At 49.3% G+C, this 26196-nt stretch overlaps 1 protein-coding gene across 22 annotated transcripts; it reads left to right on the forward strand.

Annotated features, from left to right (window-relative positions):
• Positions 1 to 1216: 1216 nt before the first annotated feature.
• Positions 1217 to 25717, forward strand: LOC115651410 (zinc finger protein 883-like). 22 transcript variants are annotated; one of them, XM_030562392.1, is made up of 8 exons: positions 5665 to 5750; positions 6884 to 6941; positions 7085 to 7198; positions 9459 to 9548; positions 18868 to 18994; positions 20329 to 20436; positions 22695 to 22784; positions 23347 to 25717. In XM_030562392.1, the coding sequence occupies exons 4-8, from the start codon at positions 9468 to 9470 to the stop codon at positions 24795 to 24797; spliced, it is 1857 nt and encodes a 618-aa protein (XP_030418252.1). In that variant the 5' UTR covers positions 5665 to 5750; positions 6884 to 6941; positions 7085 to 7198; positions 9459 to 9467; the 3' UTR covers positions 24798 to 25717. The 22 variants fall into 22 exon arrangements, with proteins under 22 accessions (XP_030418265.1, XP_030418269.1, XP_030418264.1 ...); XM_030562410.1 differs by lacking the exons at positions 18868 to 18994; positions 20329 to 20436; positions 22695 to 22784; positions 23347 to 25717 and adding exons at positions 8242 to 8358; positions 10136 to 16367 and having other exon boundaries at positions 5676 to 5750; XM_030562389.1 differs by lacking the exons at positions 5665 to 5750; positions 6884 to 6941; positions 7085 to 7198 and adding an exon at positions 8266 to 8514.
• Positions 25718 to 26196: the final 479 nt, after the last annotated feature.

The raw sequence follows: 26196 nt of genomic DNA on the forward strand, positions 1-26196 counted from the left end.
GGTGACCATGCATTCCCATTTGGCCAGAACAAATCCCTTTTTAAGCTCTGTCCTGGCCATCCTGACTTTTTTGACAAAAATGGGCATTTTTCCTGTTTGCTCCTGCCAACCCATCAGTTGGCAAGTGCAAATGAAACAAATGCCCAGTTTACCAAAAAAGTCAGCTGCACCCCCCTAACGGGGCGTGGAGAAACGTGTGTGCACGGGGTGGCGATGCGAGGTGTGAAGCAGCAGGGCTCGGAGCGGGGGGTTAGCCCCAGGTAGAATGGAGCGGGGGTTAGAGGCCAGCCCCAGTTCCTGGCAGTGGTGCGGGGTGTTGGGGCAAGGGAGGAGTCAGCCCGTCCTGGCAGCAGCATGTGGAGCTGAGGGAGTGGGGGGTCACTGGAGTGGGGAGCTATTGAGGGGTCAGTCCCAGTGGTGGATTTAGAGTTAGTGGGGCCTTGTGTCCGGCTTAATTTTTGGGGCCCCACCTTGGGACCCAGCCAAGAAAAAGAACATTCTCTCTTATCTTCCTCCTGCCCCCATTTTTCGTTATTTTTTCTTCTTCTTCCTCCTATAAGTAATAGCAAGTAAATGAAAATAAGGTGAGGTACCTTGATTGTTCTTGTAGTCTAACTTATTTTTCCGCAGACCATTTGAAAATCGCTGGGGGTCTTAGTGGACCACTGAATGATCTTTCCAAATATTGTTTGTACCATTAGCTAACTACTGTAAAAAGCTGCTTAAATTGTAACTCTTGTCCATATAAACTATGTAAAAACATTACATCTGGATCTGCCACTATTTGGTTGACCAAGGCTTTTGGCTGATTTTTTTCATACATGTGGTATTACTAGTATCAAATCACATACAAAATAGAAACTCGGGGATGACATTTGGCAGAGTGTAATCCAGACACGGAATTTCGCCTCTGGGAATGTTCATGTCTCATCTTAATGGCACAAGTTACAACGCTGCGAAAAGTATTTTCTTCCTTACAGCCACTCACATCTCAGGTCTAGATTTGAATAATTATGAAATAACCTAGTCATCTACTAATAGACACAGTTATGAATCTCAAGGGTGAAATGTTTGAAGAGGCGTCTCTCACCCTGACGAATTACTAAGAACTGTTCTTTGAAGCGGGGGCTGGCAGTCGGGGCTGGGGGTGCAGGAGCGGCAGCAGCCCTGGCCGGAAGTGGTTTCCACCCTAGCCAGGGTGCCCAGCCCCGCACTGGAACATTGCTCCAATAGCCGCCTTCGCAGAAGGGACGGGACCGGGAGCCACCAAGACCCAGGGACCCGCCTTCAGCTCGTCTCCCCTAGCGGCTCCCTCTGCACCTCGCTTCCCCCGACGAGCTGATTAAGGGTTAAACCCCCCGAGCTCCGAGTCCTCCCCAGCCTAGACACGCCCAGTCATTGCTGCGGGGGGCGGGCTCGGGCAGGGACCTTCTCGTGCGCGCCGCGGAGCCCTGGGGGCCGAGCCCGGCGCGTGCGGAGCGAGCCCCCCCGCAGGCTGCAGCCCCAGCGCCCGGCGCGGTGAGCGGGGCCCGGGGGGCGCAGCCGGAGGCGGCCGCGGAGGGAGGGAAACAGCCGCCGAGGCTGGAAATCGCCGCCTGGGGAGGGAGCTGCTGGGGGCGGAGCCGAACCGCGCCTGGGACCGGAGAGACCCCCCCGGGGGTCGGTTTGTGCAGCGGAGCCCGGCACGGTCCGCGCCCCAGCCCGGGAGAGCCCGACCGACCCCCCTGCTCGCTGCTGGGGGCGGGCGGGACCTTCCCGGGGCGGCGCTGCGGGGGCTGCCGGGTTCTGCCCCGTTCCCGCCGAGCAGGCACCGGCCGAGGCTGGGGCCAGGTCCTGTCGGGCAGCTCCTCTGGCCTGTGCTGCTGGGACTCGGACCAGCCTGCTCGGGAGACCGGGTTAGGTGAGCAGACAGCAAAGGTGAAAAATTGGGAGAGGGTGGGGGGTAATAGGAGCCTAGATAAGAAAAGGACCCAAAATTGGGCCTGTCCCTATGAAATCGGGACATCTGGTCACCCTAGACCGGGTTAGAGGCCGGGCTGGGCTGCTGCACACACTGGCAATGGGAGACGCGCTGGGAGGTTGCACTGAGTCCATGGGCACCCAGTGGGGTGGGGGTTTCCTTCTGTGGCTGCCCCATCGGCCAGCGTGTTGGGGATTCAGCCAGAGCTCTCCGGAGCAAAAAGCCTGGGCTGCTGCTGCTCCAGCTACAGCTCTCTGGCTGGGGCTCCCGGGGTTTGTGTCGATGACAGTATTAAGTAGGAGATTAATTGTAACATTAAGTGTAAAACCTTTGTATAGGTGGGACCCCTATGGCTTGTTACATTGAAACCACTGTATTATTTATATGTGTTAAAATATTCTATGTAGTCTTTGTCTTTCATTTTCCCCGTGCGCTTTCATTCTGTCGTAACTCTGTTCATTTTACTATATTCTATGTATTCTTTCTTGATTCACTCACTACATTATAATCACTTGTTTCCTTTAAATGAATCATTCTTTTGTTTTCGAAGGAGAAAAAAAACACCAACCCCCCTCCCCCCAAACCTGCAGCTCCTGTGCAGACTGAGGGCTTGTCTACATCAGAAAGTTGCAGCGCTGGTGAGGGAGTTACAGCCCTGCAACTTTGAAGGTGTACACATCTGCAGGGCATCACCAGCGCTGCAACTCCCTGTTTGCAGCGCTGGCCGTACTCCCGTTTTGTCTCGGGTGTAGAGGATCCAGCGCTGGTGATCCAGCGCTGGTAATCCAATGTAGACACTTACCAGCGCTTTTCTTGACCTCCGTGGAAGGAGGAAGCCTCTGGTAATCAAGCTGGTCTCCTTCCCCGGCTTGCTCTCGCGTTCCCGGAACTCCGAGCAAACAGGTGTCCTTCCCTGCGGTTTGCAGGGTGGTTCGGGGAACGCGAGAGCAAACCGCCGTGAAGCTGGTCTCCTTTCCCGGTTTGCTCTCTCGTTCCCCGAACCCCCGAGCAAGCAGGTCTCATTCCCTGCGGTTTGCAGGGTGGTTCGGGGAACGCGAGAGCAAACCGGGAAAGGAGACCAGCTTCGCCGCGGTTTGCTCTCGTGTTCCCCGAGCAAGCAGGTCTCCTTCCCTGCGGTTTGCAGGGTGGTTCGGGGAACGCGAGAGCAACCGCGTCGAAGCTGGTCTCCTTTCCCAGTTTGCTCTCGCGTTCCCCGAACCCCCGAGCAAGCAGGTCTCCTTCCCTGCGTTTTGCAGGGTGGTTCGGGGAACGCGAGAGCAAACCGCCGCGAAGCTGGTCTCCTTTCCCGGTTTGCTCTCTCGTTCCCCGAACCCCCGAGCAAGCAGGTCTCGTTCCCTGCGGTTTGCAGGGTGGTTCGGGGAACGCGGGAGCAAACCGGGAAAGGAGACCAGCTTCGCCGCGGTTTGCTCTCGCGTTCCCCGAGCAAGCAGGTCTCCTTCCCTGCGGTTTGCAGGGTGGTTGGGGGAACGCGAGAGCAAACCGCCGCGAAGCTCGTCTCCTTTCCCGGTTTGCTCTCTCGTTCCCCGAACCCCGAGCAAGCAGGTCTCGTTCCCTGCGGTTTGCAGGGTGGTTCGGGGAATGCGAGAGCAAACCGGAAAGGAGACCAGCTTCGCCGCGGTTTGCTCTCGCGTTCCCCGAGCAAGCAGGTCTCCTTCCCTGCGGTTTGCAGGGTGGTTCGGGGAACGCGAGAGCAAACCGCGGCGAAGCTGGTCTCCTTCCCGGTTTGCCCTCGCGTTCCCCGAACCCCCGAGCAAGCAGGTCTCCTTCCCTGCGGTTTGCAGGGGGGTTCGGGGAACGCGAGAGCAAACCGCGGCGAAGCTGGTCTCCTTTCCCGGTTTGCTCTCGCGTTCCCCGAACCCCCCTTGAAGCCGCCCAACAGCGATGTCTACATCTAAAATTTTGCAGCGCTGGTTGTTACAGCTGTATTAGTACAGCTGTATAGGGCCAGCGCTGCAGAGTGGCCACACTTGCAGCAACCAGCGCTGCAAGTGGTGTTAGATGTGGCCACACTGCAGCGCTGTTGGGCGGCTTCAAGGGGGGTTCGGGGAACGCGAGAGCAAACCGGGAAAGGAGACCAGCTTTGCCGCGGTTTGCTCTCGCGTTCCCCGAACCCCCCTGCAAACCGCAGGGAAGGAGACCGGCTTGCTCGGGGGTTCGGGGAACGCAAGAGCAAACCGCAGGGAAGGAGACCTGCTTGCTCGGGGGTTCGGGGAATGAGAGAGCAAGCTGGGGAAGGAGACCAGCTTCGCCGCGGTTTGCTCTCGCGTTCCCCGAACCACCCTGCAAACCATAGGGAAGGAGACCTGCTTGCTCGGGGGTTCGGGGAACGAGAGAGCAAACCGGGAAAGGAGACCAGCTTCGCCGCGGTTTGCTCTCACGTTCCCCGAACCACCCTGCAAACTGTAGGGAAGGAGACCTGCTTGTTCGGGGAACGCGATAGCAAACCGGGGAAGGAGACCAGCTTCGCCGCGGTTTGCTCTCGCGTTCCCGGAACCACCCAGCAAACCTCAGGGAAGGAGACCTGCTTGCTCGGGGTTCGGGGAACGCGAGAGCAAGCTGGGGAAGGAGACCAGTTTGATTACCAGAGGCTTCCTCAGGTATGCTGGGATACCTGCTTATTCCACGGAGGTCAAGAAAAGCGCTGGTAAGTGTCTATACTTGATTACCAGCGCTGGATCACCAGCGCTGGATCCTCTACACCCGAGACAAAACGGGAGTACGGCCAGCGCTGCAAACAGGGAGTTGCAGCGCTGGTGGTGCCCTGCAGATGTGTACACCTCCTAAGTTGCAGCGCTGTAACTCCCTCACCAGCGCAACTTTCTGATGTAGACAAGCCCTGACACCAGCTCATGGATCTCAGCCCTTTTAATTGCAGTGCAGATATCTAGGCCTCTGCTGGAACCTGGGCTTTAGGACCCTAATCTGTGTAGCTCAAGAACAAATAAGAGAGATTATCTCCCCCACATTGTCTCTGTAATATCCTGGGAACAAAACAGCTACAACTATGTAACACTAATTCCCACCCAGTGAAGACAACAAGCTCAGAGAGGGAGCGACTGGGGAGTGAACCACCCCTGTTCTCACCCCTGCAATGCCACTCCAGTGCCCCACATTCACACTGCAGTATTGGCTCCAGCAGAGTCCTATGGGGCTATCTGGGCCCAGTGCCCTGCTATGGGCATTACATCATTGCTGGAGGGGTTGCATTGCTACTCAGGTTTGGTCTGCCCAGCCCTCCAGCATGGTGACAGAGGGTCAGGTGTGCTGGCTAAATGTGAGTGGGACTCCAGGTTGCTGCGACACTCACTGACATTTGATCTGCCTGTCCCATCATGGCAGAGGGTAAGGAGGATGATGCCTCAGAAATGATGCAAGTCTGTGTGCCAGTATACAACACCCACAGCAGGGGGCCAGGCTCAGCTCCTGGAGCCACCACTGTGGGGTGAAGGAACAGAAAACACTATCCATTACGTTTTTTTTACACTGTGACAAACCTGAACGCATAGTAATGGTACAAACTTTCAATCCCCTCAGGGCCCTCCCAGTTCTATGGACCACTGTACATCTGCCTCACCTGCAACAACTATTCCTCTACCAGTGTGTAAACTTTGCCATGCTGAGTTGGGTTGTTTGTCCTTTCAGATGTTGGTGACGTTTGAGGATGTGGCCATGTATTTCTCCCCAGCGGAGTGGGCACTGCTGGGTGAAGAGCAAAGGCAACTTTACAGACACGTCATGTGGGAAAATTACCAGATTCTGGTCTCATTAGGTGAGGAGCTATTTCCCTAAGATCAGGGCCCCAGTGCACGGAGTGCTTCACAGAGACACAGTAACAGAGATGGAGCATTGGTCTGAGTGGTTGGGTGGAGAGGTGTCTATGGGGTTTGAAGGAGGGGTGCATGTGTGTGGATAGATAGAGGCATGTTTCATTGAACAGAGCAGCCAGTTCATGGAGAGACCAGGTGGGTGAGGTAATATCTTTTATTGGGCCAATTTCTGTTGGTGAGTGTGAGAAGCTTTTGAGCTCTTCTTCAGGTCTGGGAAAGGAAAGCTGCTCTCTCTCACCAACAGAAGTTGGTCCAATAAAAGATATTACCTCACTCACTTGGTCTCGCTAATATCCTGGGACTGATATGGCTCCAACTACACTGCCTATCTTCAAGAGGACACACTTCCACCCATGGTCACTAGGGCTCCACAGTTTAATGCAAGAGAATTCTGGCTCTTGTAGTTCCCCAGACTGAGCACATGAGCAGAAAAAGATCATGTGTTCTGCAGGCTACAGGATGAAATAGCCAACACCACAGTTCAGGAGAAAGACAGACTGGGTTCATCTATGCTGGTATAAAAGACCAACACCGTGGCTGTGGTTTGCCTGGATCAGTTGACTCAGGATGTAAGACTCAGGCTGGGGGGCTAAAAATTGCAGGGCATATGTTCATGCTCGGGTTGGAGCCCGACCCTGCTGCAGTTCTCAGGGGAGTGGGGTCGGGGCTTGGATGGGTGGGAGTAGAGCAGGGGTGTGGGCTTTGGTGAAGGGGTGGGGCAGAGTAGGGGTGGAGGCTTTGGAGAAGGGTTGGAGTCGGGACAGAGCTTGGGTGGGATGAGGTGGGGCAGGAGCAAACCATGGGCAGGGGGCCATGGGAAGGGATGGAGTGAGAGTGGGGCTGAGGTGGAGCAGGGGGGGAAGAGGCAGGCCTGGGGCAGAGTGTGGGCAGCGGAAGGGGCAGAGCAGGGGCTGGAGCAGCATGCAGCTGCGTAGGGCAAATTTCCTGGTGCTGGGGATGCTGGGCCATAGTAGAGTAACTTTCCTAGGACGAGGAGAAATATCCAGCTTTTCCCACATGTGTTCCCCCCAGTCCATTTAGACACCACAGTCCTCTCCATCTGCCCATTCCACAGGTGCCAGATTGTTTGCAACTCAATAGCCCGCCACTGTCAAGCACCAGGACTGTTGAGCGTAAGCTGCAGTTTATATTTCCTTAGAAAAAAATTGCCTATTAGCCTTCACAGTTAGTTCATAGCCTAATTGGCACAAACATTGCATATGGAGCTGCACAATGTTCTTAGAAGTTCTTAGGGGTGATGCTTTTCTCTAAACAGGAATACAAACTCCCAAGCCAGTGGTGATCTCCAGCATAGAGAGAGGGGAAGAGCTGTGTGTCCAGCGTCCCACAAAAGATGAAGATGAACACATCCTGAGAGACACCCACCCAGGTGAGGAAGGAGTTAAAGTGTTGTGCAGGGAATGAATGAGTAGCTTGAAGGCAGCTGGAATCCTGACACATTTTGGCCAAAGTGACAATCCATCCGGTAATGTTAGTTTTTTAGTCTAATGTTGTTAGGTTATTTTAGAACAGTATCACATTGTCAGCTCTCATTCTATTCATGATCTACTATACTCACCACATTCTTTTCTGATACACTGCTGCCAAGCCAGTTATTCCCCATTCTCTATTGTGCATTTCATTTTTCCTTCCTAGGTGAACTATTTTGAACTTGTTTCTTCAATTTCACCTTGTTGATTTCAGACCAATTCTCCAATTTGTCAACATCATTTAGAAATCTAATCCTGTCCACCAAAGTGTTTGTAATCCTTCGCTGTCTGTCTGAATCATTGGCCAAGCAGCACTTAGGAATCTCCCTTCCAAGTTCAGGCCCAATTTTGTAGGGACCCAACATTGTTCCATCGCTTTTTTGGGCTCTGAATTGACATTAATAAGGGATTTCCTTATTACTCTCCAGGACTGGTTGGGAGGCAACATCATGTTGTGGAAGTGAGGAGACCTGAACTCTTATTCTTCATTCTGCCACTGAACTGCTGGCAGATCTAGGACAATATTGTATTAATTCATAAAGACAATATGGTCCCAAAGAGACAAAGGTGTTAACATGACACTGTTATGACCAACATTAAAGAGTATTAAATAAGGTTTGGGGGTTGGAATACAAAGACAGAAGCCTGCGTGGAAAACAGCATGAAAAATTCTTTCTAGTCTTTTATTAAAGATAGAGAAAAAGAAGGAAAAAGAGTTATGGCATTTGAAATGTCAGGTATGACCTAAGAACTTTTATTTTGGCAATGTCCCTCGTTTCCTTTTCCTTTACCCAGTGAAATTCTTTAGACAAAAGGCCTCTGTTTGAAAGTCTTTCAGATGGTAATAACGATGGTAATTGTCCTTTTGGGGAAAAGAGAAGCAGCTAGCTGAAATGGGCTGGAGCTGTTGTTGGTATTATTAAAATCCGATCCTGTTTCCTAGGAGACAAAACAAGACAAAGCCACTCAAGGAGGAAGAGAAAAGAACAGCAAAGATAGAACATGTGGCTTCTGTCTTGGGTTTACTCTTACTTGCCGCTTCACAGCTGGAGAAACACAGGCATGGCACAGGGTCTGATCAGCCAATTGGAGACCTGCTTGGCAAACCTGTCCAGCGTTGGTCTGTTCTGGACAATGCAAACTATGGCAGTTTTGGCCACCTAAGCCAGACTTGCTAGAAGGCAGAGGGAGAAGAATAAGAAAGAGAAGAAATATGGTGGGGAGTGGAAAGAATTCCTGAGGGTTAGGAGGGACGGGGACAAAATCTCTCATTGCAGGTGATTTTGGGGAAGTTAGCCAGAACTGGTAACAGTGGCAATATCCTCTGGCTCCCTCTCTCTGGTGCAGTCTTGTTAAGACATCTCTTAGGATTAGGATGAAGAAGATCTGGGGTCCCAAAAGAGGATCAGGGTGGCTGCATGATGGTATCGCTCAGTTGTTGGCATGCTCCTGCTGTTGCTGTTTTTTCAGTCAATGACGGTTGCATTCAGTCTTGCTCCTTTATTTTCCCCAGAAAGTGTTTTCTTTTGAGAAACCCCAAAAGGAAGTAATGGGCAAAATAGCCCAGCCCCTCATTGTTTTTCTGTCAGGCCTAAATTCTAACTCAGTTATTTTAGTTCGTTAATGTCCAGTTCCACACTTCTCTTGCTTACAGCCATCATTTTATCACTGTCCTTGAATTGCATTATAGGCCTTTATTATTTGGACTAGTTTCGTGGTCTTGTTTATATTTTGACCTTTTTCCCATCAACATTTATTGTTTTAGGATATTGTAACACTTTATAAATGTTCTCACTGTTTTTACAATTAAACTACCAATTAGGGTAAATTTGTGGGCCCAGTTATTAAAACAGCAAGTTACTCCTTTGACTCAGGTTCTCTCCCACCCTTTCTGTATTTAGTATAAAAGCTCTTCAACATCAGAGTGATCTCTCTCTAATTTTGTGCAGCACTTGGTGCTAGGGAATGAAGATCTCAGTTGCGCTACCACAGTACAAAGTAAGTGTCGAGCCCCAAATAGCTTCTCCTCTTGTGCATTGTGGAACACACTGTCCAACAGTGACCATAAATGAGTAATTTACAGCGCAGGGGAAAGGACTACTCTCAGTGATATTCATTCGGTCTATGTGCTGTCAACCAAAGACTTTTTTCTTGGTGCAGGATTTCCAGATGCAGAAGAGACCTGGGACTGGCCAGCAATTGAAAGCTCCTTGGGTTTCTTCCTCACACAAAGCTCTTTCCCTGGAGCAGGTAGGGAACCAGCTCTGCCCTTTGCATCAGTGGGAGCTGGAGAGCTCATTTCACGAATCGTCCATCAGCTGCAAACTCTCCCGTCACAGAGCATTACAGTAGGAATTGAAGCCCAAACATGAGAAGTGCTACAGCTCCTGACCCTCACATCCCCCTAGAAACTCCATCTCTTCCCTTACGCCGATTCTCCCAGTCTCTCCCCCTCCCCCATTTTCCACAGAACATGGAGCCGTTGGGATCCCATCACAGTGTGAGTGTTCCCTGGTAGGGGTATCAGTGCTGGCGAGCGGTGATGCTATTTACCCCAGTGAGATGGGCCTCAGAGTAGGGAGAGAATCATGGGGGCTGGTTCTCATGTTCATTGACTTGGGGGACTATTATCAGGGCCTATAGGACACTGACCTTCTCTCCTTCCCCAGCACTGGGGCCCCTGGGAGTTTGGCCTCTTGCACAGAAGTGCCAAGGGTCAGCCCTGTTCTAAGGGGAGGAGTGTGGAGTTTTCTCGAGCACATCACCCTGCTGGGAATATTAGTGGTTTCCCTTTGTGAGCAGCACAGAAATACATCTGCATTCTCTTCCCCACCAAGCAGGGGCGAGTAACCTGAGCAGGGCTGAGGGGCAGACTCCTGAGGAAGGGCCTGGTAACCTGGAGCCACTCAGGTCTTTCCCAGGAACATCAGTGAAGAACCATTCCAAGAAATCTGAGCGGGGAAGGCACCAGAAGAGGCAGGGGAGGCCACAAAGGCAGAGAAAAAATCTGACCAGAAAGGAGCCAGCAACCTCAAGAGGCCATCAGAGGAGATCCAGGCCATATCTAAAGCCTCCTGCAGAGGGAAAAGCTGAGCCCAGAAAGTGCCTATATACCTGTCGTGTGTGCAGAGAAGAATTCAAGGTGCAGAAAGACCTGATAGGTCACCATTGGATGGTTCATAGGAAACAGGAACTGTATCACTGTAGCGAGTGTGGGGAGAGTTTTAGGAGAAAGAAGGAGTTCAGAGCACATGGGAAGGCTCACAGAAAGAAGAGAGACCATCCCTGTTCTGAATGTGGGAAGATATTCCACAAATTATCATATCTCATTGCCCACCAGAGAATACATACGGGAGAGAGACCCTATCACTGTGCTGAGTGCGGAAAAAGATTCTTCCATATATCAGCACTTAACATCCACAAGAGAGTCCATTCAGGAGAGAGACCCTTTGCCTGCGCTGAGTGTGGAAAGCGATTTATGAATTCATCAACATTTCGTAGTCATCAGGCAATCCACTCAGAGAAGAGACCCCATCGCTGTAACCAATGTGGGAAAGGCTTCAAAGTTGCATCAGGGCTTACTAGACACCTGAAAATCCACAGTGAAGAGAGACGCTTCTTGTGCCACGAGTGTGGGAAAAATTTTTCCCTACGAGAACATCTGATCAGACATCAGAGGATCCACACTGGAGAGCAGCCCCATTGCTGTGCTGAGTGTGGGAAAAAATTCAGTCTCCTTCAAAGTCTCAGGAGGCACCAGGAAATCCATACTCCAGGGAGACTCTATCCCTGTGCCGAGTGTGGGAAAATATTCCGTCATCCAGAAAATCTCTCTAGACACCAGGGAGTCCACACTGGGAAACTCCATCGCTGCACTGACTGTGGAAAAGGCTTTGTCTATATACATCATTTCAAGAGCCACCAAAGAATCCACACTGGAGAGAAACCCTATTGCTGCCCTGAGTGTGGGAGAAGTTTCACCCAATTGTCAGGCCTCACCAACCACCGGAGAATCCATTCAGGAGAGCGACCCTATCCCTGCACTCAGTGTGGGAAGTGCTTTGCTCACTCGTCATCTCTCACTGAACATCTGAAAACCCATTCGGGAGAGCGACCATATTCCTGTATTCAGTGTGGGAAGCACTTTGCTCGTTCATCATCTCTTACTCAGCATCAGAGAACCCACCCAGGAGAGCGACCATATTCCTGTGCTCAGTGTGGGAAGCGCTTTGCTCGCTCAGCATATCTTACTAAACACCAGAGCACCCACTCAGAATAGAGACTCCTGACCCTGGTGTTTGATGGAGGCAACCTCTTCATTCTCTCGCTTCACCCTGTTCCCAAAGCTGTAAAAGAGGGGAACTTGCTCCCACTCTGAAATGTTCCCACCTCTTCACTAAGCAGACACGAGTTTAGGTGCTGGATTTGTTAAAATAATTTGTGTGCTCCTTGAGATGGGAGTATTTAACCCTAGAGGTACTGACACATTCCATTGTGGGCATTATGGGCTGCAGCTAAGAGAGAGATGTCTGGAGCCAAGACTGCACTTTGGAGGTCCTGGTTTCTCCCAAGCTGTTTGTTCACCGCAGCTCCCATCCTCTTTGGCTCCACAAATTAAATTAATTATTTTATTTTTTCTGTTTGGAAAAGGGAATAATGGGTAAAGATTCTGACAGAGACTGAAAAGGAGCTTTCATCTCCTGAGTTAATGACAGGCTTTGACATCCCCTGTGTGCCCCTCATAGTGCTGAATGAAAAGGAAGGTTGTTTTTTATTTGGCTTTGAGAGAAAATGATGAAGAAAGCTGACCTGAGAGTTGGTTTCATGCATAATGCACCAGGGCCCTGTCTTCACACCTAATTGCCAGGCAAGCAGTACCTGGAAGGTTGAAGCAAGGACTGGAAGGTTGGAGACTGGAGTTTCCGGATCAACAAACAGCATGCCGTTTGGTTATAAATTGCCTTCTTTATCATCTTGATTGTACATGCAAATACTTGACATCTGTGGATGCTCCTGCCATGATTGGCGTGACTACATCACGTACAAATCATTGTGCTATCAAAAGTCATACACCAGAAAAAAGACAAGGGCAGGGATGAGAGATGTCAGGTACTTCCTTGTTATATTGGCTTTTTTAGAATAATTCAAATTTGTGTTCCTGGATGAGTTAGTGGCACTTTACACGAGTGCTTAGGACAGTATATTTTACATCATGCAGGGATGTGGATGAGTGTTCTGGTAAGTGATAAGTTCTAGTGTAGACAAGCCCTAGGTGGCAGTAAACTGGATTATATTGATGGGAGAGCTTCCCTGCCAACATAGCTACTGCCTCTCCTAGCGTTGGAGATGTTATGCTGACAGACAAGCTCTCTCCCATTGGTTTAGAGCATCTTGTATGCTAGCTTGGTGTTTTGAACACTAGCAGGAGCTGTAGCACTTCTAGTGTTCATTAGCCCTAATACTTAGGGCTTGTCTACACTACCCGCTGGATCGGGTCACTCCCCAGCCCAGGGTGGCAGTTCACTGTTGTCCTTCCCATGGAGGTGGACGGGAGAGTGTGTGGAGGAAACACTGTAACACTAGAGTCAATTCTCCAGTCTCTTCTTTGTAGCTCTGATCTCCATTCTGATAAGCAGAAGTCACTCCTCCCGGCGATGGCTGCTGCGGGCCCTGAGCAGGCTCAGTAAGAACTTGGGATTGCTTCCGAAAAAAGGAAGGAAAAAAAAAGTTTCTCTGGCCGCTGGCAAAGAGCCAAATGTGTGTGGATGTGTCTCTGCAGAATCACAGTTCGGGGGTAGAGGACAACAGGGAGCATGTGCGAGATGGGCAACTATTGAGCATGTGCAGTAAACGGTGACAAACAAGTCAGTTAAGCAGTTGGTTGGTCGGAAGCCACTCGTCCTTGTCACAATTTGTTTTCAAGGTCAGAGCTGTCAATCCGAATTCTAGGGTAGTGGTCAAGACAGAGCATGGGCACGTGAGGGAACTGTTTCTTGCATATATATACCTGCCCCTGGAAATTTCCACTACATGCATCTGACGAAGTGGGTATTCACCCATGAAAGCTCATGCTCCAAAACGTCTGTTAGTCTATAAGGTGCCACAGGACTCTTTGCTGCTGTTTCTAAGAATAGGACGTTATATAAAGAAAGAGGTAAAATGTAGCATAACCATAAAGGCCAGTTGCCAGCAATACTTTTAAAATCTGGAGGCTAAGTCTGAAAAGGAGAGAGGCGTGCAGGAAGAGCCGGGAAGCCAGCAAGAGTAGCCAAAGAACTGTGGCAGAGAGAGAAAAGATAACTGGAGTAGGGCTGAGCAGACTGAGCAGGAACTGAACAGCAGCCACGACAGTAGTTTGACTTTTAAAAGAAAACAGCAACAGATTTATAGTGTAAGCTTAATATACTTTTAATTATGGTTTAGTGTATAGGATAGTATATAGGGTTAGTATGTGTATGCTTTAAGTGTGTGTGTGTTTTAATTATACTTGCACCTGCAGCTAGTGGGGAGGGAGGCTAAAGGGGCACCAACCTAAGGGGGCCATGTGACCTCCCCACGTGATCCGTCTCTGCCTCACCCCTAGCCTGGGGGCCAGGATCTTCCCACATGACTCCTCCCAGCCCCATCCCTAGCCCAGGACCCCCACACTTTCCCCATCCTGCCCTTCTCCCCCCAACCCAACCCACCTTACCTGGGACTAGGGAGGTATCCCAAGTCTGACCCCTGAGCTCCGCACTGGGACTGGCTGTGCGGCCACAGAGCTGTGTGCTGTTGCCAGTCCCACCCCCAGAGCTCAGACCAGGGGCCAGGCAGTGCAGCCACAGCATGTTCCAGCCGGCCCCAGGCTCTGAGAGTGGGCTGGCAGTGCAGCCACATGGCTGTGTGCTCTGGCCATCCCAGTCCCAGGCAGTGGATCGGGGGCAGCATGTGGCCCTCGGTGCGACCCCCCCATGCAGCGCCAGTGTATAGATATATAAACTTTAAAGTAATTAAAATCTGTTGTCAGTGATTTGTTGCAAACTGGCTACTTGCAATGAATTGCTTTGCTTGGAATCATTTGAACTATATGCTATTGTAGTTTAAGTGCTTTTTAATTTGCAAGTGGGATTTGTGTCTCGGGGATTTTGTGCGTTCAGAGTTTTAGGATACAATTTATTAGGGATTATTTATATTAATTCATATTAGTTATATTAATCAGGTACTTGGCTTTGGAAAGAATACAGTACTGCGTGTGTCAATTACATTATCAGAGGTTATATCCGTGTCCTTTAGTGTTTCGTTAACAACCCCAGAAACTTTTACCTCACGAATAACAGACTAAGGAGGCAATAGGCAGGCTATAAAGAAGTGCCCCCAAAGCCATTTTTGGGGTAACAGTAACCCTGTATTGTGGTAGAGGAGGTAGGAGAATGGGTCATTCCAAAGTGGCAGTTATGGCAGTTGGACCTGGGGCTGGGAAATAAATGCCCTGTATGCGGAGGAGGGCTGGAGGTGTGGGGGAAATGGCTCCCACATAAAGTGCTTGGCTAATAAATGTGTATCCAAGGTCAGTGCCTGAAAACCTACTTTCTCCCCCCTTGAAATATTCCTCCTACAAAGGCAGAAAAAGAACTGATGGCTGGAAGTGGAAGCAAGAATAATTCTAACTGAAAATAAGAACAAATGTTCTACAGTGAGGGTGATCAACCATTGGGACAAAGTCCCAAGGGAAGTGATGGATTCTTCAGCTCCCGATGTCTTCAGAACCTCTCGGGACACCTTTATGGAAGATGCTTTAGCCAAACAGAAGATGTTGGGCTCCATATTGGGGTAATACATTGCAATATCATGGCCTGTGTTATGCAGATGACATAGGTGATTGAGTAGTCACTTCTGGCCTTAATATCTATGAATTTCTGAAGCCATTTCTTGACATTTCTGCACCTTTACCAACGTTCCCTCTCCGTTGGATGTTTGGTGCAGTAGTTGGTTGTGTCAAGATTACAAACCAGGAGAGCTTTTTATGGAGAGGCAGACACAGCACGAAATTATGCAGGAATTCTCTGCAGTAATTAGTGAAGAAAATTCCCTTCTGCACAAAACTGCGTCTTATAAAAACCCTTGGAATGAGTAAATACAGGTGTCACTAGTGTTCAGCACCAACAACAAAAGCACAAATTGGTTAGTTAAAATATGTGTGGTATAATAACTAGCAGCTTTTTGCTTATTTTACAATTTCAGAATGGAAGTGAACAAGTGTAACGTATCAATTGAGTAAATGTCATCTCACTAATGGTGAGCCGCACATCTTATTCATTACCCTGGAAGTTAAGTCCAATCACAGAAAAATTCTAAACTGTGACCTTCAGCTCTTTCCACCAGCGATTTCTGTGCACGATGGCAAGTAAGTTGAGAGAAAACAAAATGCATCTGGGGTGTTATATTAAAGTACTGTACTGCATTTTTTCAGATGCTTGCATTGACTGTTCAGAAAAAGAAAAATCCCTAGGGCAAATAAATCCTTCGCCTGCCCTTTCTTTAACTCCTTTCCGTGTAACTTGGATATAAGATTAATATTAACAATAGTGTTCCAAATATTGATTAGTTCAATAGTGAGCATCAAAGTGATTTGAATAAACCTTAGCATTTATTAAAGCAAAGGTGCTGTCATTACAGGCACAAAACTGTTAGGATAACATAAAACACTGGGATCCGTTTTGTATGTTTCCAAAAACTTGATCAAACTGAGAGCTGGCATTTCTGTGATGGAATTCTGGAATTTAAAAGGAAAGGAAGTGGAGATATTCCAGCATGGATGCAGAGTTCTCCAAGAAACTTGAAAAGTAAAGTGTACCAAGAGCCACTCGACTACTGCTCAACTCTCCCAACAACATTAAAGGCTGCTTTAACTAGTTAAAGTGTGTGTGGGAATAGGGTTGTATTATCCCTTTAAGTTGTTTCTGAGCCCTCTGATGGTACTTACTGTGATGTGTGTGTTAGAAGCCATCTGAAATCAGTTTGACCACAGTGTGCACTAAACTCTGTCTTGTATGTTTGTATATAAATAATAAACATATTTTGGGGGGCCAATTGTATCTGATAGTTTCTTCATATAATTTTTGTTGTGCACCATGCAAAAGATGTGACACTAATGATAACAGTTGAGATATTTATACAACTATGAAATAAGTTCTGATAAATGTAGCCATTTCTCCTGTTCTTCATTTGTCTGAGGAGGAAGCAGGGTTAGTCCTACAGACTGCTTAAATTGTAACAACATGTTGTCTGTATAAAAACATTACATCTGAATCTGACACAATTTGGTTGACCGTTTCTTTTGGTTGATTTTTCCCCCCATGTATGTGGCTACTGTCAAATCAGATACAGACTAGTAACTCGGTTATGATATTTAGTAGAGTGTAGCCCAGAGATGGAATTTCACCTCTGGGAATTATCTTCTCTCACCTTAATGACACTTAGAATATCCGGAAAAGTATTTTATCACGTACAGCCACTCACAGCCCAGTTCCAGATCTGAATAATTCTTAAATAATGTATTAATTGAATCTCAACCCATATTTGTTCCGGTGAAATGTTTGAAGAGGCGTCTCTCACCCTGATGAATTACTAAGAAATGTTCTTTGAAGCGGGGGCTGGCAGTCGGGGCTGGGGGTGCAGGAGCGGCAGCACCCCTGGCCGGAAGTGGTTTCCATCCTACCCAGGGTGCCCAGCCCCGCACTGGAACATTGCTCCAATAGCCGCCTTCGCAGAAGGGACGGACCGGGAGCCAGGGCTGGCGCTTCTATTTAGGCCGCCGAGGCAATCACCTAGGGCGCCAGGATTACTGGGGGGCAGCAGGGGCTCCGGTGCACCTGAGCCGCAGGACCAGCTCGCGGGGCGGCGAAATGGCCGTGCGCCTAGGGTGCTAAAAATACCGGCGCCGGTCCTGCCGGGAGCCACCAAGACCCAGGGACCCGCCTTCAGCTCGTCTCCCCTAGCGGCTCCCTCTGCACCTCGCTTCCCCCGACGAGCTGATTAAGGGTTAAACCCCCCGAGCTCCGAGTCCTCCCCAGCCTAGACACGCCCAGTCATTGCTGCGGGGGGCGGGCTCGGGCAGGGACCTTCTCGTGCGCGCCGCGGAGCCCTGGGGGCCGAGCCCGGCGCGTGCGGAGCGAGCCCCCCCTGCAGGCTGCAGCCCCAGCGCCCGGCGCGGTGAGCGGGGCCCGGGGGGCGCAGCCGGAGGCGGCCGCGGAGGGAGGGAAACAGCCGCAGAGGCTGGAAATCGCCGCCTGGGGAGGGAGCTGCTGGGGGCGGAGCCGAACCGCGCCTGGGACCGGAGAGACCCCCCCGGGGGTCGGTTTGTGCAGCGGAGCCCGGCAGGGTCCGCGCCCCAGCCCGCGAGAGCCCGACCGACCCCCCTGCTCGCTGCTGGGGGCGGGCGGGACCTTCCCGGGGCGGCTGCCGGGTTCTGCCCCCTTCCCGCCGAGCAGGCACCGACCGGGGCTGGGGGCAGGTCCTGTCGGGCAGCTCCTCTGGGTGTCGCGGGGGAGGGAGGTTCCTTCTGTCACTGCCCCATCGGCCAGGGTGTTGGGGATTCACCCGGAGCCCCCTGGAGCGAAAAGCCTGGGCTGCTGCTGGAGCTCCCGGTGGCTGTATAGGGGACAACTAAAACCTGCAGCCGGGCTGTACCAGCTGACTCGGGTTCATGGGGCCCAGAGGCTCATGGGCTATTTAACTGCGGTGCATTTTGTACTCTGGCTGGAGCCTGGCTCTAGGTCTCTGCTCTGCATAGCTCAGGCACTTCTCTCTGTTACCAGCAGAAGTTGGTCCAGCAAGATATAATCTCTCCACTATCTCCTCTCTCTAATATTCTGAGGCCGACAAGGCTACAACAATGTAACCCTAATTCCTGCCCAATACAGAGGGCAAGCTCAGGAAGGGAGCAGCTGGAGAGTGAACTCACCCTTTGTTCACCCCACAGTGCAGCTCCAGCAGCTCGTGTATTTAGTACGGCTGAGTCCAGTTCCCCACTCTCATCCCGTAGCAGTGGCTCCAGCAGGGTCTTGAGTAGCTGGGCCTGGTGCCCTGTTCTGGTTATTGCATCATGGCATGTGAGGTTGCAGTGCTACTCAGGTTTGGTCTGCCCAGCCCTCTGGCATTGTGACAGAGGGTCGGGTGTGCAGGCTAAACGTAAGTGGGACTGTGATCTGGAGCTCCAGGTTGCTGTGACATTCACTGAAGTTTGACCGGCCTGCCCCTTCATGACAGAGGGTCAGGAGGACTAACCCTCAGCAGTGGTGCAACCCTTTGCACCAGGATACAACACCACAGCAGGGATCCGGGTCCAGCTGCCAGAGCCACCACAGTGGGGTGAGTCAGACATGGGGAAAAAAAAGTCACAGGAAAACACTGTCTATTACTTATTTCACATGGTGACAGACCTGAATCCATAGTAATGGTATGAACTTTCAAGCCTTCCTGGGCCCTCCCAGTTGCATGGGCCACTGTACATCCACATCACCTGCAACAGGTATTCCTCTTATGAGTGTGTAAACTTTGCCATGCTGAATTGGGTTGTTTGTCCTTTCAGATGTCGGTGACGTTTGAAGATGTGGCCATGTATTTCTCCCCAGCGGAGTGGGCACTGCTGAGCAAGGAGCAAAGGCAACTTTACAGACATGTCATGTGGGAAAATTACCAGACTCTGGTCTCATTAGGTGAGGAACTGTTTCCCTGACATCAGGGCCTCAGTGCACTGGGTGCTGCACAGATACAGACGCTCCCCGAATTACGCAATTGTTCTATCCCGAAACGCCTCACGTAACTCGAATTTTGCGTAAGTCGGAAATGTATACCCGACCATTATGCAGAAAAAACCCCAAACACCTCCCCCTCCTATTTCTAGCTTATGGAACTTTTCTGTAAGTGCGGATTTGCGTAAGTCGGGTCTTGCGTAACATGGGGAGCGTCTGTATGCAGTAACTGAGATGGAGCATTGGTCTGAGTGGTTGGGTGGAGAGGTGTCTATGGGGTTTGAAGGAGGGGTGCATGGGTATGGATGGATAGAGGCATGTTTAATTGTGCAGAGCAGCCAGTTCATGAGGGGACCAGGTGGGTGAGGTAATATCTTTTATTGGTCCAACTTCTGTTGGTGAGAGAGACAAGCTTTTGATTCACACAGAGCTCTTCTTCAGGTCTGGGAAAGGAAAGCTGCTCTCTCTCACCAACAGAAGTTGGTCCAATAAAAGATATTACCTCACTCACTTGGTCTTGCTAATATCCTGGGACTGATATGGCTCCAACTACACTGCCTATCTTCAAGGGGACACACTTCCACCCATGGTCACTAGCGCTCCATAGCTTAATGCAAGAGAATTCTGGCTCTTGTAGTTTCCCAGACAGAGCAGGCGAGCAGAAAAGGGTCGTGTGTTCTGCAGGCTACAGGATGAAAGTGCAGCCAACGCCACAGTTAAGGTGAAAGATAGTCTAGGATCGTCTATGCTGGAATAAATGACCCCGGCATGGTTATGGGTGGCCTGGGTCAGTTGACTCAGGACGTGGGAGTCAGGCTGCGGGGTTAAAAATTGCAGTGCAGATGATCAGGCTTAGGGACCCTCCCTCCAAAAAGCCACTCATCAATTTTACAGTCCCACAGCCCAAGTCGCTCAAGCCCAAGTCATCTGACCCAGGCCAGCTGCAGGTGTTTAATTCCTATTTAAATATATCAACAGGAGGGAGGGGGATGCTGGGCCATAGTAGAGTAACTCTCCTAGGTCAAGGAGAAATCTGTCCCTCCCAATCCCCTCAGACACCGCAGTCCTCTCCATCTTCCCTTTCCACAGGTGCCAGGTTGTTTGCAATTCAATATCCTGCCACTGCCAGGTGCTGGGAGTGCTGACTGTAAGCTGCAGTTCGTGTTTTGATGGAAAAGCATTTCAAATACATAGATTGGTTCATAGCCTAATTGGCACAAACATTGCATATGGAGCTGTGCAAAGTGCAGCAGATCTGTTGCTAGAAGTTCTTAGGGGTTATGCTTTTCTCTAAGCAGGAATCCAGACCCCCAAGCCAGTGGTGATCTCCAGCATAGAGCGAGGGGAAGAGCTGTGTGTCCAGGGTCCCACAGAAGATGGAGACATCCTGAGAGGCACCCACTCAGGTGAGGAAAAAGTTAAAGTGATGTGCAGGGAAGGAATGAGTAGCTTGAAGGCAGCTGGAATCCTGATACATTTTGGCCAAAGTGACAGTACATCCCAGAATGTTAGTCTTTTAGTCTAATGTTGTTAGGTTTTTGTGCAGCAGTATCACATTGTCGGCTCTCATTCAATTCATGATCCACTATAACCACCACATTCTTTTCTGCTGCACTGCTGCCAAGCCAGTTATTCCCCATTTTCTAGTTGTGCATTTGATATTTTCTTCCTGAGCAAACTACTTTTCTAGTTGTGTTTCTTGAATTTCATCTTGTTGATTTCGGACCAGTTCTCCACATTGTAAAGATCATTTTGAATTCTAATCCTGTCCACCAAAGTGTTTGTAACCCCTCCCTGGCTGTCTGAATCACTGAGCGAGCAGCACTTGGGAATCTTCCTTCCCACATCAGGCCCAGTTGTGTAGGGACACAACATTGTTCCATCGCTTTTGTGGGCTCTCAGTTGACATTAGTAAGGGATTTCCTTATTACTCCGCAGGACTGGTTGGGAGGCAGCATCGTGTTGTGAGAGTGAGGAGACCTGGACTCTATTCCTCACTCTGCCACTGAGCTGCTGGCAGATCTTGGACAATGTTTTTACATTAATTCATATAGACTACATGGGTCCAAAGAGACAATGGCATTAACATGACACTGTCATGGCCAGTATTAAAGAGTGTTAAATAAGGTTTGGAATTCAGAGACTGTAGCCTGCTTAGTACCATGCAAAGACCGTGACAAATTCTTTCTAACCTTTTATTAAATATATAGAAAAAGAAGGAAAAGAGTTAAGGCATCTGAAATGTCAACATTAAGTGTGACTTTTATTTTAACAACATCCCTTGTTTCCTTGCCCTTTCGCTGGAGAGAGTCTTTAGACAAAAGGCCTCTGTTTGAAAGTCTTTTAGATGGTATTAAAGATGGTAATAACTGTCCTTTTGGGGAAAAGAGAAGCAGTTAGTTGAAATGGGCTGGAGCTGTTGTTGATGTTAAAATCTGATCCTGTTTTTTAGAAGACAAAACAAGACAAGCCCACACAAGAAGGAAGAGAAAAGAACAGCAAAGATAGAACATGCAGCTTCTGTCTCTGGCTGACTCTTACCTGCAGTCTTTCAGCTGGAGAAACACAGGCCTGGCACGTGGTCTGATCAGACCTATCTAGCAAACGTGTACCAGCATTGGGTTGTTCTGGGCAGTGCTTTTGGCTGCTGCTTTGATCACAGGCTTACAGAACGGTTGCAAACTATGGCAGTTTTGGCCACCTAAGCCAGACTAGTATTTAATATAAAGCAGAGGGAGAAGAATAGGAAAGAGAAGAAATAAGCTGGGGAAGGAAAACAACTCTCAGTGCTTGTGGGGGGAGACACAACCTCTCACATTGCAGGTGATTTTGGGGAGTTAGCCAGAACTGGAAATGATGGTAATATCCTCTGGCTCCCTCTCTCTGGTCGAGTCTTGTTAGGAGATCTCTTAGGATAAGGATGAAGAAGAGCTGGGATCCCAAAAGAGGTTCAGGGTGGCAACATGATGGTATCGCATGCTGCAGCAGTTGTTGGCACGCAGCTGCTGTTACTGCTTTTTAAGTCAGCAAGGGTTGCATTCAGTCCCGCTCCTTTACTTCCCCCGAAAGTGTTTTCTTTTGAAACCCCCCAAAAGGAAGTAATGGGCAAAATAGCCCAGCCCCTCATTGGGTTTTCCTCCAGTTAGGCCTAAATTATAACTTATTCATTTTGGTTCGTTAATGTCCAGTTCCACATTTCTCTTGTTTACAGCCATCATTTTATCACTGTCCTTGAATTGCATTATAGGCCTTTTATATTTGGACTAATTCCATCGTCTTGTTTATATTCTGCACCTTTTCCCATTGACATTTATTGTTGTAGGATATTGTAACACTTATAAACTTCCTCCCAGGTTTTATAATTATACTGCTAATTAGGGTAATTTTGTGGGCCAAATTATTACAACAGCAAGTTACTCCTTTGACTCAGGTTCTCTCCCACCCTTTGTGTATTTAGTGTATAAGTTCAACATCAGGATGATCTCCGTGGTTTTGTGCAGTGCCTGGTGCTGTGCAACCATAAACTCAGTTGTGCTACCACAATAGAAATTGAAAATCAAGCCCCCATTTTATGCATCATTTATGATGTTGAGGAAAGGGCTTCTCTCAGTGATAGTCATTCGGTCTATGTGCTGTCAACCAAAGAGCTTTGGTCTTGGTGCAGATTTTCCAGATGCTGAAGAGACTTGGGACTGGGCAGCAATTGAAAGCTCCTTGGGCTTCTTCCTCACACAAAGCTCTTCCCCTGGAGCAGGTAGGGAACCAGCTCTGCCCTTTGCATCAGTAGGAGCTGGAGAGCTCATTTCACAAATCATCCGTCAGCTGCAAACTCTCCCCTCACAGAGCATTACAATAGAGATTGAAGCCCAAACATGAGAAGTGCTACAGCTCCTCACCCTGACATTCCCCTAGAAACTCCATCTCTCCCCCTGCGCAGATTCTCCCAGTCTCTCCCCCCTCCCATTTTCCATAGAACATGGAGCCGTTCAGATCCCATCACAGTGTGAGTTTACCATGTGTGTCTTGGGAGAGGGGTGTCACTGCTGGTGTCTGGTGATGCTGTTCTCCCCACTGAGATGGGCCTCAGAGTAGGGAGAGAATCGTGGGGGCTGGCTCTCATGTTCATTGACTTGGGGGGCTTTTATCAGGGCCTATGGGACATTGACCACCTTCTCCTTCCCCAGCACTGGGGCCCCTGGGAGTTTGGCCTCGTGCACTGAAGTGTTGAGGGCAGCCCTGCTCTGAGGGGAGGGGCGTGGGGCTGACTCAGGCTCATCCCCCTGCTGGGAATATTAATGGTTTCCCTTTGTCAGCAGCACAGGAAATACATCTGTATTCTCTTCCCCACCAAGCAGGGGCGAGGACCCTGAGCAGAGCTGAGGGGCAGACTCCTGGGGAAGGATCTGGTAACCTAGAGCCACTCAAGCCTTTCCCAGGAACATCAGGGGAGAACCATTCCCAGAAAACTGAGGGTGGAAGACGCCACAAGAGGCAGTGCAGGAAGGAGCCAGCAATTCCAAGAGGCCATCAGAGGAGATCCAAGTCACATCTAAAGCCACCTGAAAAAGGAAAAGCTGAGCCCAGAAAGAGACTATATACCTGCCGTGTGTGCAGGGAAGAATTCAATGTGCAGAGTGACCTGATAAGCCACCACTGGACAGTTCATAGAAGACAAAAACTGTATCACTGTAGCGAGTGTGGGGAGAGCTTCAGGAGAAAGAAGGCATTCAAAGCACATGGGAAAACCCACAGAAAGGAGAGAGCTCATCCCTGTTCTGAGTGTGGGAAGATATTCAACCAGTTATCTCTGCTCACTGCCCACCAGAGAATACATACGGGAGAAAGACCTTATCACTGTGCTGAGTGCAGAAAAAGATTCTTCCAAATAACAGCTCTTACCATCCACAAGAGAATCCACTCAGGAGAGAGACCCTTTGCCTGCGCTGAGTGTGGAAAGAGATTTATGGATTCATCAACGTTTCGTAATCACCAGAGAATTCACTCAGAAAAGAGACCCCATCGCTGTAACCAATGTGGGAAAGGCTTCAAACTTACATCAAGTCTTACTAGACACCAGAAAATCCACAGCGGAGAGAAACCCTTCCTGTGCCACGAGTGTGGGAAACAATTCTGCCTACGAGAACATCTCATTAGACATCAGAGGATCCACACTGGGGAGCAGCCCCATTGCTGTGCTGAGTGTGGCAAAAAATTCAGTCTCCTTCAAAGTCTCAGGAGACACCAAGGAATCCATCGTACGGGGGGACCGCATCGATGCGCGGAGTGTGGGAAAATATTCAGTCATCCAGAAAGTCTCATTCTGCACCAGAGAATCCACACTGGGGAAAGACTCCATCACTGTGGTGAATGTGGGAAAAAGTTTGTCCGTCTAGTACAACTCAGAGTCCACCAAAGAATCCATACTGGGGAGAGACCCTATTACTGCACTGAGTGTGGGAAAAGATTCACCCAATTGTCAGGCCTTATCAACCACCAGAGAATCCATTCAGGAGAGCGACCCTATCCCTGCACTCAGTGTGGGAAGGTCTTTGCTCACTCGTCGTCTCTTATCAAACATCAGAAAATCCATTTGGAAAAGAAACCGTACTCCTGTGCTCGGTGTGGGAAACGCTTTGCTCGCTCAGGATCTCTCACTAAACATCGGAGAACCCACTCGGGAGAGCGACCATATTCCTGCACTCAGTGTGGGAAGCGCTTTGCTCGCTCATCCTCTCTTGCTAAACACCAGAGCACCCACTCAGGATAGAGACTCCTGACTTATGTGTTTGATTGGAGAAACCTCTTCAATCTCTCATTTCACTCTTTTCCCAAAGCCTGTAAAAGAGGGAACCTGCTCCCACTCTGAACTGCTCCCGCCTCCTCACTAACCAGACATTAGGTTCAGTGCTGGGTTTGTTAAAATAATTTGTGTGGCCCTGGAGATGGGAGAATTTAACCCTAGAGGCACCTAAGCAATCATTGTGGATTGCAGCTGGGACAGGGATGACTGGAGTCAGTACTGTGCTTGAGAGGCTCTGGTTTCTCCCAGGCCATTCACTCACTGCAGCTCCCATCCTCTCAGGCTCCGCTAATGGAATTTATTGTTTTATTTCCTCTTTCTTTTCGTCTTGGAAAATGGAAAAATGAACAAAGATTCTGGCACAGCCTGAAAAGGAGCTTTCTTCACCCGCGTTAATGAAAGGCTGTGACATCCCCCGCATGTACTGAATCAAAAGGAAGGGCATTTTGCTTTGGCTTTGAGATAAAATTATGAAGCAAGCTGTCCTGATAGTTGGCTTCATGCACAATGCGGCCAGGGCCCTGTCTTCACACCTAATTGCCAGGCAAGCAATACCAGCTAGGACCTGAAGGTTGGAGTCTGGAGTTTTGGGTCACACCAATGATAATCCAGCTAAAGTCAAGACACCCCTTTTCTGAAATAGTTGAACCTGTCAGACAGTACATGAGATGCAACATTTCTTAGAAACAGCAGCAACAGGTGGTGTGGGACTGTGTTTTATTTTGATGATGCACTTCTTGATGAATAGACAAGTCAGATTTGCATCCCCTAGTCCAGTCGTTCTCAACCCTCAACTCCTGAGGGTACTCATTGCATTGGCCTGCTAAACCCAGGGCTGTGAGTTCAATCCTTGAGGGGGCCATTTAGGGATCTGGGGCAAAAATCTGTCTGGGGATTGGTCCTGCTTTGAGCAGGGGGTTGGACTAGATGACCTCCTGAGGTCCCTTCCAACAGATATTCTATGATTCTGTGGTACGCAGATGTCTTCCAGGGAGTACATCTTCTCATCTAGATATTTGCCTAGTTTCACAGCAGACTACATAAAAAGCACTAGGAAAGTTACAAACTAAAATTTCATACAGACAAGACCTGTTTATATTGCTCTATATACTATACACTGACATGTAAGTACAATATTTATATTCCATTTTATTTATTTTATAATTATATGGTAAAAATGAGAAAGTAAGCAATTTTTCAGTAATAGTGTGTTGACACTTTTTTTTGTATTTTTATGTCTGGTTTTGTAAGTAAGTATTTTTTAAGTGAGGTGAAACTTGGGGTATGCGCTCAAGAACAAACAGTATGCCATTCAGTTATGGACTGTCTTCTTTATCATCTTCATGGTAGATGCATGCCCTTGATG

The sequence above is a fragment of the Gopherus evgoodei genome, chromosome 4, assembly GCF_007399415.2.
Source record: "Gopherus evgoodei ecotype Sinaloan lineage chromosome 4, rGopEvg1_v1.p, whole genome shotgun sequence".
Taxonomy (NCBI): Eukaryota; Metazoa; Chordata; order Testudines; family Testudinidae; genus Gopherus; species Gopherus evgoodei.